Source organism: Panthera leo, chromosome A3 (assembly GCF_018350215.1).
Source record: "Panthera leo isolate Ple1 chromosome A3, P.leo_Ple1_pat1.1, whole genome shotgun sequence".
Lineage (NCBI taxonomy): Eukaryota > Metazoa > Chordata > Mammalia > Carnivora > Felidae > Panthera > Panthera leo.
The window spans coordinates 120779481-120791766 of record NC_056681.1 but is presented as its reverse complement, the minus strand read 5'-3'; the positions used below and the strand labels follow the sequence as shown (position 1 = coordinate 120791766).

The 12286-nt window shown below is 39.6% G+C and overlaps 1 protein-coding gene across 1 annotated transcript in view; it reads left to right on the top strand.

Moving 5' to 3' along the window:
- FAM228B (family with sequence similarity 228 member B) overlaps positions 1-12286 on the top strand; it is a 23696-nt gene extending 11410 nt beyond the window's left edge. The window contains 6 exon segments of the mRNA XM_042933561.1: positions 354-441; positions 536-692; positions 6498-6605; positions 9353-9401; positions 9403-9498; positions 11991-12286. Of these exon segments, the coding sequence (XP_042789495.1) occupies positions 354-441; positions 536-692; positions 6498-6605; positions 9353-9401; positions 9403-9498; positions 11991-12020 (528 nt within the window). The 3' untranslated portion in view covers positions 12021-12286.

Here is a 12286-nt window from a genome sequence, read left to right as displayed (position 1 = left end):
GTTCAAGATAGACCAATGGGTTTTTATGTAACTGAGGTTGAATAATTTATTGACATAGTTTCACATTCCATGTCATAACCTTTAAAAAACTACAACTTATTGAATTTGGGTATAGTGTCTAAGAAGAATATCCACAATAATCTGAAAAAACCATTAACACAAGAGCTAACCATGACTGGTGGGCCTTGCAAAGAGATGTATTGGAGTGCCCCCATCTCTTTGTAAATGGATAAACTGAAGTAGTTTGTAGATACTATATTCTTGATTTTTTCAGGCTTAGGAGTCATACACAGATGGCTAGGATACACTGAAAAAGACGCAATCCTGCCCTTAAACACTTGCTTTTCTTGTAGGTTACCATTCCACCATTTCGTGATCCTTTGAAAAAGGCACAATATGACAAAGATGATGATAAAAGAACTCTTCTTCAGTGTGAGACTGGTACTTAGTGCCTAATTGTTACGTGATTTCATAACCCAGGAGCAATGGGAGTTGCATTTAAGGGTGCTGATTTAGGTTACTAATCTTCCTACAGGAAAAATATGTACAATGAAAGAATTTAAAGAGGTTGAGAAGGCCAAACTGCATTCCAGGTTTCCAAGAATTTCTAATTCAAGGCACTTTATGACTCCAAATAAATGGCTTATGCTGCCTACAACCTACATAGAAAGTGAATTTTGTAAAAGGAGCAGGTAATGGTTAATAGAAATTATTGAACCTCTTGGAATTTGAAAACTGGAGACAGTGGTATAAATTTTGTCATAATTATGATTTTTTTAATTTCATTTTTCAATGAGGAATCCATAATTCTTTGTTCCTCTTTGTGATGTTTCTTTTCTGTTGGGCACTTTCAAGATTTTCTCTTTGCTTTTCATTAGCTAGGTTATGTCGTCTTTATTTTCCTTTCTATTTATCCTACTTAGGGTTCTTTGAGATTCTTGTATCTGTGGTTTGACATCTTTCATTATTTGGAAAATTTGAGGCCATTATCACTTGAAATATTTCTTATGCCCCATTCTTTGTTTTTCTTTTCCTTCTGAGACTCCTTATATGTATGTTACACCATTTTATATTGTCTCATAGCTCCATAGTTCTTAGTTTGTTTTTTGTGTTAAAAATTTTTTTTTTCCTAATTGTATTTCAGTTGGACAATGTCTACTAACCGATCTTTTTTTTTTTTCTACTAACCTATCTTTAGGTTCACTGAGCCTTTCCTCAGCCATGCCTCATTTGTTGATCAGCTCATCAGAGGAATCCTTGGTCTCTGATGTGATTTTTATTTCTAACATTTCCATTTGATTTTTAAAAAATAGTTTTAATTTCTCCTGAAATTTGCCATCTGTTTATACATGTTCACCTTTCCACTAGATGCTTTAACATATTAATCATAGTTATTTTAAATTCTTTATCTGATAGTTCCCATGGTAGGGGGGAGGGGTCATTTCTCAATCTGGTTCTGTTGATTGCTTTCACTCTTGACAATGGGTTATTTTGTCTTGCCCCTCTCCCCAATATCTTGTAATGTTTTATTAAATGCTCGATATTTGAGGTTATTGTGTCTTGCCTTTTTTTTTTCTTTGCGTGTCTTGTTATTTTTGATTGAATGCCAGGCATTAGAGGTAGACCAGTATAGACGGAGTATGTCTAGAAACAGATATGCTTTTTCTTCTTTCAACCATTAGTGTGGAGAATTGGGCTTATCTAGTCAGAAGTTGAGCTGGGTTTAGGTATTATTGCTATTGTTACCTTTAGTGCACCTTAGGCTTCAAATACCTCTAGTGGTGGGCTGCTGTTACCTTGTGCTTAGGGTGGGGGCTGGTAGGCCAGAAGGGTTTCTGAAGTGTTCCTGCTCCCTCTTCATTTTTTGGCTATCTCTGCAAGCCTGTATCACAGAGGTGTGTGTGAGAGGTATGGGGTGAGTCTCTCTGTGTTCTTGCTTCATCCCCAGAAGTACACTGCTATTGCTTGTTGCTTATTGCTAGGCTCATAGTGGCAGCAGAGGAATTTTTCTGTTTTCTTGTCCTGCCTCAGTTTTAGGCATGGTCTATGTGGTTGGGCCTCAGGAGCAGCATGTTCTTAGAGTTCCTTCCCCTTCTCTCTGTGGCAGTCAAACTACCTTGTGTGGTTGTTCTTGGGTGATAGTTTCCTGCCCCTCTGCCAATAGTAGCAGATCTCTGCTTGGTATAGGTATAGGATTCTGGACTGAAAGCTGTTTCTTGTCCCTCCTCCTGGGACAGAGGGTTTTTGCTTCTGTTCTTATCCTAGTAGCAGTGGATCCTTGCCTTGCTCCTGGGTGTACCCCTCTTATTCCTCCTCCATAGGCAGGCAGGTTTTGCTTTTCTCTCCCAGAAGCAGTATATCTTTGCTTGTTGTTCTGGAGGGGGATGGAAAGAATTACTTGCCTCTTTCCAGAAGCTTAAGGCTTTTGCTTTATAGTAGGGAAGGATCCAAGGAAGGGGGTAGGGCATTGCACTTGTTTACCTGAAGTTCTTGATCTCTTCCTATACTTCTTTGCCACTGATGGTGCCTTTCTCTGGTGTTCTGCTCTGTGCCCATTCTTTTTTTGAGGAAAACACTGTTCCCAAGACTTTGTTAAATGCTACTTTAACACTTCCTCTGTGAAATATTTCCAGTTCACCTCCTTATACTAGGCAGTCTGGTCCAGTCCCTCTTTTGTCCCACCAGTTGACATACATGTATTTTTTCACTTATCACACAGTTTGCAACTGTCTGCTTATCTGTGAAGTGAATGAGTATATGACCAGTCACTGGTTAAGTCTGTGAAACTAGGTCGGAGCCATTTTGCGAAAAGCCTTCAATACCAGCTTAAAATTGGGATTTTATCATGTAGGGATTGGGGAGTCATTGAGGACAGCATGAAATCCTGGAAACTTTAATCTGGCATATGATGTATACGATAGATTGGAGATAAGATAGGACAAGAAGCTGGAGATTGTTGAAGTTTTATAAGGATCTATCTTCTGTTGATAAAGGCCTCAGGATGTGGCAAAAGGAATTGAAATGAAGAGACTGATGTGATGAAACAAAGGAATTTTAGATTTTGTTGGCCAGATTTGGAAGGCCAGGGAAAAGAGTCAGAGAGGAATTCAGATTTGAGATTTATCTTATATATTAGTCTCCTAAGGCATTTGTAACAAAGTGCTATACACTGTGTGGCTTAAAACAACAGAAATTTATTCTCTCATAGTTCTGGAGGCTGGAAGTATAAAATCAAGATGTCAGCAGGGCCATTCCCTCTATGAAGGCTCTAGGGGAGGCTCCTTCCTTGCCTCCTTTCTAGCTCCTGGTGGGTGCTGGCAACCTTTTTAGTTGGTTTACATACAGCCTTAACACTCTAATGTCTGCCTCCGTGGTCATATGGTCTTCCGTCTGTGTCTGCATCCAGTTTCCCTCTTATAACATCTGACACTGGATTAGAGCCCACCCTAATCCATCATGACCTCATTTTAACTTGATTACATCTACAAAGACCTTATTTCCAAACAAGGTCACATTCACAGAGATGAGAGTTTAGGATTTGAATATATCTTTTCTGGGGGACACAGTTCAACTCCTATATCAAATTAATTCAATCAAAGTATCATGCGTTGAGTTGTAATTGCTTTAAATAACTTAGAGAAGATAGCCATTTAAAATAGATAATTCCATTACAATGTGGCAAATGTGATAATACTGATATGCACAGGTTATTATGGAAGCACAGAGGAAGGACACTTAACCCAGCCTAGTAGAAAATATAACAGTGGGATCTTGGATAGAAATAAAATAACGAAGAGGAGCATCAGTTTCTTGGGACTGAAATCATTCAATGTTTGTCTTATATAATAATTAAAAAAAATGATGTCTAGTTTGGGTGAATCCAAGATTTAGCAGACATATCCATAGGAAAATAAATATGGGAGACCGCTGTATAGAGGAGGGACTCCTCCATAGAGGAGGGTTGCCATTCTGTCTTCCATTTTATTTATTTATTTATTAAGTTTATTTATTTTGAGAGAGAAACAGAGCGAGCAGGGGAAGGGTAGAGAGAAAGGGAGAGAGAGAGAATCCCAAGCAGGTTCCACACTGTCAGTGCAGAGCCCAACGCGGACTTGAACTCACAAACCATGAGTTCCTCACCTGAGCTGAAACCAAAAGTCGGTTGCTTAACTGACTTGAGACGCCAGGGCCTCCCTGTCTTCCATTTTATACTGTAATAGTGGAGACATTTTCCCCCTGAAATTCAGCCTTCAATATTCAATTTTACTGTACCTTAAATATCTTTATTTTATTCTCATTCTTTAAAGACAGTTTGCATTGTAGGTTGATAATTTATTTTATCTGAATGCTCTAAAGATATAATTCTCTTGCTTTTGGTTTCTATTGTTTATGAGAAGTCTGCTGCCATTCTGATTTTTGTCCTTTCTCCGTGGCTGCTTACAAAATGTTTGTCTTTAGTGTTCGGTACTCTTGCTACAGGTGTAGGTACGGATTTCTTTTTATTTAACCTACTGGTATATATTGTGCTTTCTGGATCTCTGTATTCATGTTTTTCATCAGTCAGGAAAATTCACAGCAATGATCTCTTTATTGTTTTTTCTTTATTCTTTCCCTTTTGCGTCTGGATTCAGACATATATCAGACTTTTTTATATCTTAGTATCTTTTAATTTGTCTTTCATATTTTCCATCTTCTTAGAATGGAATATGTTTTGAATATGTTTTCCAGTTTACTAATTCTTTCCTCACTGTGCTCAATATTAGCATTTAAATTTCTTAAATTTCCTCCTTCCAATATGCTTCTTCATTTCTGATAGGCTCTTAACTGTTTTCTTATATTGGTGATTGGATCATTTCTTTCTTTAAAATACATTGGTATATACTACATTCTACATTTGATAATTCCAAATTCTGTATTCCTTGAAGAAGCTAAATCTATTGTTTTCTCTGCTAATTCTCAATTATAATGGTTTATTTTCTTATATGCTTTGCTTAGTGAATTTTATTTATGATTTAATGACATGATTTGAACTTTGGGTATCCTATTGGCCCAGTCTAGGGGAGGATTTGTTTCTGTTTCTGCCTCTGCTTGTAGCTAGGATACCATTAACCTGGGCCCACTTAAGCTCCCTTAAAAGGTCTATGCTTAGTGTGACAGTCTCAAGTTTGGTGTCCTCACATTATAGCTGGTACATGGCTTAGTATCAAGTTAACTCTGTTATTGGCATCTGCCTTCAGGTGTGTTCTACTTGCTCTTGCTGCCCACCACTATAGATGGACCCAGCTTCCCACATTTCTGGCCTCTACTGTGTGTGTGTGTGTTAAGAAGACTTTTTTTTTCCCCTTTAATATCTCTTGTGAGATAGTGATGCCTCAAAGAATGAGTGGGTTCCCTCTAAGCTGTGAATTTCAAACTGGCATAGACAGAGCGGGTTTCTATAGACTTTCTAAGGTATTCACAGATAGTTTTAAGGAACTCAATTTTCCTGATTCTGAAGTCTATATGTACTCTTTTTAAAAATTGATCTGCCTGGGAACAAGCCTGCATTCACATCACATCTTAACTCACTTTTTAAAAGAAAGTCATACCTTTCAACCTGGGTGTAAAAAATTCCAGGGTGCCAAATAAAGGGATAAATAAAAATACTGTCTTTAAAGAGAATTCCTTTAATGATGAAGCAAGGAAATTCAACCCATAGGTCTTTCTGTATTTCCCTGTCATGTATATTTTATTTTACTTTAATTAGTTGATTGATGATCGATAGATTTAAAGACTTGCCTTAGAATCAGGGTACTTGGTCTGTGTTGGGTTGCTCTGAATTTGGAATAAAGTCCTATAATTTAGTGATACTTCTTATGAATATAACTGGAATGTTTTGTGGAACTGATAAAATTTTCAAAGTACATTGGCTATAATGCTCATCTAACAGTTTTATGTGATTACTTTCAGATTTGGTGTGCTTTATTAATATGTTGGTTAAAATCCATTTTATCAAATTATATCCTTAAAGTTTCATAGTAAGACCAACAACACTCATCTTATCCCAAATCTGTTTGAAACAAGAGTTACAAGAGAAATGAGAAACAAAGTTACTTAAACTTACAGTGAAAAATTTTAGGTGTGTCAGTTTTTTTTTTTTTAATTTTTTTTCAATGTTTATTTATTTTTGAGACAGAGAGAGACACAGCATGAGCAGGGAAGGGGCAGAGAGAGAGGGAGACACAGAATGGGAAGCAGGCTCCAGGCTCTGAGCTATCAGCACAGAGCCCGACGCGGGGCTCGAACTCACGAACTGTGAGATCGTGACCTGAGCCAAAGTCGGACGCTTAACTGACTGAACCACCCAGGTGCCCCTAGGTGTGTCAGTTTTAAAATGTGCAAGGTGGTATGTGGTTTTTCAAACTTCTTTTAAGGAGTATATAAACAAAACTTTAAGATCACTGTTTCGTTTTCAAAATATCCTTCAAAACATCCTCACACATGTTATCTTGTTAAAGGTTAAAAGTGAAAGTGAATTTTAACAATGGTAATTTTGATTTGAAACCCGTGGCAAGAGCTCCTCATCCCCTGGAATCTCAAGAAGCAGGAAAAGCACTCATTTACAAGTAAGTCTGGCATTCCATGGCTTTACTGTTTTTTCATTAAAGACGCCTGGCTGTGTTTCCACTCCCACCATCCTTTCAAGTTCTTGGAGCAGTGCTGAGGCATACACCAGGCTCTTGTAGTGTGACATCAGGCGTCTCCCACTTCTGTGTCTGGGTGAGGTGGCAACTTTCCTCAACTTCTTCTGGTCTTAAAGAACAAACTGCTGGGGCACCTGGGTGGCTTAGTTGGTTAAGCATCTGACTCTGGATTTTGGCTGAGGTCATGATCTCACAGTTGACGAGTTCAAGTCTCACATCGGGCTCTGTGTTGACAGCATGGCGTCTGCTTCAGATTCTCTCTCCCCTCTCTCTCTGCCCCTACCCCACTTGCACGTGCACATGCTCGCTCTCTCTCTCTCTCTCTCTCTCAAAACAAACAAATAAAAAACCCCACAAACTGCTGATACATTCAGAAATAACAAGCACAGACAGAAAATAAATTGTTAAAATTAAAAGTTAGAAGATATTTCATTGGAGTTGGAGCCGTAAAAATGGAATTTTGGACTACTTTTGTTGGATAGTAGGTATAGTCAGAGTGAAGAGATGTTATAAGCAGAGTGGTGGTCCTTACTCTTGTGTGTGTGACTGAGGGAATCATCTCAATTAACTAGTTATGGAATTAAAGTAAGAGATCTCTCTATATAGTTACATAATGTGTTTAACTATCTGATTAAAACTAATGAGAACCCTCAGATGTTGCTGCAGGGAATGTGAAATGGTCACTTTGGAAAATAGTTTGGCAGTTTCTCAAAATGTGAAACATTAAGCAATTCAGCTCCTACCCAGGAGAAATGAAAGCATATGTCCATAAAGACTTATACATGAATTCACAATAGCCAAGAAGTGGAAATAACCCAAATATTCATCAGCTGGTAGATGGATAAGCAAAATGTGGTGTATCTATACATGGAGTATTTGGTGATTAAAAGGAAAGAAGTGCTGATACATGTTACTAAATGGATGAACTTCAAAACTATTATACTCAGTGAAAGAGGACAGTCACAAAAGAGCACATATTGTATGCTTGTATTTATATGAAATGTTCAGAAAGGCAGATCTATAGAGACAGGAAGTAGATTGTTGTTGAGCTAGGGCTAGGGTTGGGAAATGGAGAGTGACTGTAAATGAGCATGAGGTTTTTAGACTGATAGAAATGTTCCAAAATTAGATTATGGTGATGGTTGCACAACTCTGTAAATATACTAAAAATCATTGATTTGAATCACTTAAAATGAATGAATTTTATGATGTGTAAGTTACACCTTAGTAAAACTGTTGATGATAATAAAACGAGAACCTGGAGTGCCTGGGTAGCCTAGTTGGTTGTGTCTGACTCTTGATTTTGGCTCAGGTCATGATCCCAGGGTTGTGGGATTGAGCCCTGTGTCAGGCTCCACATTGAGCGTGGAGCCCGCGTAAGATTTTCTTCCTCTCTCTCTGCCTTTCCCCCGCTTACACAAGTGTGCTTGCACATGGTCTCTCTTTCTCTCTCAAACAAAACAAAACAAAAAAACCCTAGCAAAGCAGAAGAAAAATGAGCTTGTGTAATATTCTTTAGGATGTTGGTGTACAATTCTCTGTCCCTAGCTGCAGTACTCTTTCCTTTTTCTGAATAGGCTCAGAATTTGATAAATAAATGCAGTATGGCAGAAGGCACAGGGCTTTTAGAGATGTTTGATGCTGGGATGGGCAGCAGAGAGAATGACTAACTGTAGAAACCGATGACTTTTAGAGATGGAGCTGGCCGTCGTTCTAGAGGTGTGGTTTAATTATTGTCTGCTTTTTGAATGGGAGCTGAAATTAAGGAATAATAGAAAGTATTGGCGCTAAGCCTTATTCACTTGGTAGCTAAAGGCTTTAAAATGGAATGAGTCAGAAACACTCTTGTATACTCGGTTTCAATAGAGTAAGTTTCTGTATAATCCCTAACTGCCACAGTCTCATACATACCTGTTTGGGTCAGGTTTTAGGATAGTAAACATTTAAATCCTATTTAATTTCTATATATAATGTAAAAGGAGGGGTTTTGTCCTCAAATATCTCTTCTAGCAGAGTGGGATCCAGATCTGAAGGAGAATATTGCAAGTTGGAGTACCTGGGGGCCGATATTTTAGACTACTTAAGTCTATGAGTTCCCTTTGGAAAAAGGAGGTGGAAGATTAGATTCTGGTCTGCGAATTAGGGAAATATCCCAATTATGGCATCGGAGAGTGGGGGGAGGCATATTTGTTTTTGGCAAGTTAGATCTTCCTTGGGAAGACACAGTGGACAGCTCTTTGAGGGGGTCATTGACCCTGAAAGAGCCTCACTCAGCTGTTTGATTAAGCAGCAAAGAGATTTCAAATGAAACTATTATTAGTGTAAGGTAATGCTATTTATTTGGGTTTCTTTTTCATAAAAATGTGTAGATTCAAATAGAACTTATCAACTTCAGGGGCGCCTGGGTGGCTCAGTCGGTTAGGCGACCGACTTCAGCTCAGATCATGATCTCATGGTCTGTGGGTTCGAGCCCAGCATCAGGCCCTGTGCTGACCACTCAGAGCCTGGAGCCTGCTTTAGATTCTGTGTCTCCCTCTCTCTCTTCTCCTCCCCACTTTGTGTTCTATCAGAAATAAATAAACGTTAGAACTCATCAACTTCAAATTAAAATATTAAACGCTGCAATTGAGTTGCTATTTAAGAGAATTCTTTCTGGTTCCTTCCTGCAGAAACAAAGGATCATCCTTTCTGGAAAAAGAGCCTCTATGTTTTCATGAGAGAAAAGAAACCAAGTCCCAAAGAGGTCAACTCTGAAGGACACTTTTCTTCCATGGCCCTCAGCCAAGAAATAGAAAGGGATGAGGACCAGGATGTGGTGAGTGCTGGGATGGTCCTGTTTTGCCATTCACGAGGTAGCAATTGCTGATACCAAAGTCTGAGTAGCTGGGAGCTTCTCTGTATGACAGGCCTTCGGGAGGAGAGGAGGCAGGGGACTGTACCCCTTTACTCCCAAACAAGGCAAGGGAGAGAGTAGAAGAAACTGAGAAGCATTCAGAGGGAATGGAGAGAATTTCCCTGAGAGTTTCACAATGGATATGCCCTCTGGTGGGTGGGCTATCAGATTTTCCTACTTTCTTGTGAATTTTTGCCCTTCTTTTGTCTCCCCACCGTCTCTAGTATCTCTGCTATTTACCACTTATCACACCCAAGCCAGGCCCTACATTTTGTTTCCCCTAACTCAACCAAAACAGGCAGAAAATTATCAAAAGAACCATGTACTAAATTCAATGTGGTAAAATTTAAGGAGTGAAGTAAAAGCCCCCAAAAGCAAAATGTATACAAATGTAGGTGTTCACAGAACACCGATTTCTCATCCTAAGGTGACTACAATTAAACTTGGTGACCATGTGACTGGTCTAGCGTAGTCTACTGCTTCCAGGTCTAGGTCTGCTTGCCACTTTTCTCCTTCAGTTTTCTTCTCTACCCTATGTACAAGGCTCTGGAGTAGAGCCTGTTTTAGGAGTGGATTTGGAGGAGAAGTCACAGCCCACCCTCCTCATCTCCTGGTTAGAAATCAATATGGGAATGGTGTGTTAGTCTGAATATACAGCCTTTCCGTCTTCTTCTCTGTCTCTCCAGTTCCTTACTCCCACCCCCAGAAGATAAGGGAGCTACTTTTATTTTTACTCACTCATAGAAGTTTTAGTAAAACTTTATTTTGTAGTTTAACTCCTTTTACTGTCATGTTTTAGTATCCTCCCCTGTGCTTGCTTGCTTGCTTCCTCAAAATATAACAGGCACCTACTCTGAGCCAGGCAATCTTTGAGGGGCATAGTGGTAAACAAGAGATAAATCTCTGATCCTTAGGAACTTACATTTCATGGGGGAGCCAGACAATAAACCAATAAGTGTGTAATATGTGAGCTGGTAATAAGTGCAATGAGGAAAATAAAACAGGTAAAGCAGGGCAGGAGAACTACATCAACGGAACAGGCTTAAATAGACAGCGAGGAAAAAAAGTAAGTTGCTTTATACTGATACCTTATGAACCCTCCTTATATATTGTAGTGGTTACAAGTATCTTGAATTTAACCAGCCCCCAGAAGGATTATTCTTTACTTTTGTATTCCCCTCTTGCTGCCAAACTCGCTTTGCCTCCAGATTTCCCCTTGATTATAATCCAACCAGGATGCCTCAGGACAAAAATCCAAGTGTGGTCTTTGATTTCTTGCTTTACTCACTTCCCACGTCTAACAGGTACTGAGTTCTGTCAGTTTATTCACTTTTCAGTTCCTCACTACTACCACCAGCTCAAGCCATTGTGATCTTAACTGGCTTAGTGCACTGGCCTCCTAACTGATTTTCCTGCTTCTGCTGTTGCCCCTGTATAACCAGTTCTCCATGAAGAAGCTATATTCATTTAAAAAATGTTAGATTTCTTCCCTGCTGTAAACCTTTGAATGACTTTCCCTTCACGCTTTGGATTTTATTCTAATTCCTTAGCATGGTCTCTAAGTCCCTGTACCATTAGGCACCTGCCTTCTCTCCAGTCATTATGCTCCAGCCTCACCAGCTTTGTTTTTGTTTTCTTAATATACCAACTTCATTCCCATCTCAGGGTTTTGCTTCTGCTAGTCCTTCCACCTGGAACACTCTTTCCCTAGATCTCTCCATGTCTCCCTCAGTTCACTCACACCTCTGCACAAACACCTTCTCAGAGAAGACTTCTCTGACTTCTCTACCTAAAATAGTCCCCCTCATCCATTCGCCTATCCTCCCTACACCCTCTACCTGTAAAGAGGTGGGATCCAGGACTCAAATGGAGGGCAGGACAAGCGACCCATTTTAAGAGGAAGGAAGGCAGAGTACATGGATATAGCGTGGTGAATTTTGTGAAAGAACATCATTCACTTCTGTTTGCCTCATTTTCTCAGCGAAGTGAGAAGGTCATCTGTCAGCTGATAGTGAAGGTGGAGGATCAAGGTTCAGAGCTTTGAAAAAAGGGAAGAAAGGAAGGTGGTATTTTCTAAATCATAATAATCCAAGTATAACTTAGTACCCCAGATATCCCGACATATAAAAGCAGGACCACGGGGGAGGTCCCTCAACTCCTAGCACACGTCAGCAATCTACCCCACCCATAATAGGGTTGGCTGTGTCCTGGAATCTCTGCAAGTTTCTGAATCCAGATAGAGTGAGGAGAGGCTGAGGCAGGTTTGGATGGGGCCCTGGCCTGCGAGATGAATCACTTGGCTCTGGTCGCACTAGGCTTCAGAGGGTTCAGCTGAGCTGAGGAACTCTTTCTGCTCTTGTTGGCCCCTCATTCCTATATCACACGTATCTCTTCTTTTCTGTCACCTTCCAAAGGTTTTAGCAACAAAGGAGCACACACCTTGATCCTTGATTGGTAAGAAGACACAAAAGAAGGCTGCTTCAGAGAAGCCATTTGCCAGCAGGATTCATTCATGTTGAGGACCAAGGAAGGCACTCAAGCACCTGCAATAAACTCCACTTAAATTCAGTGTCTGTATGATAATTAAGAAATCACAATACCTTGTATTGATAATTATTACAAATGTATGTTCCCCAGAAGTTAAATATTGCCTGAAAGATCCAATAAAAAATAATGACAGCTGGGGCACCTGGGTGGCTCAGTTGGTTAA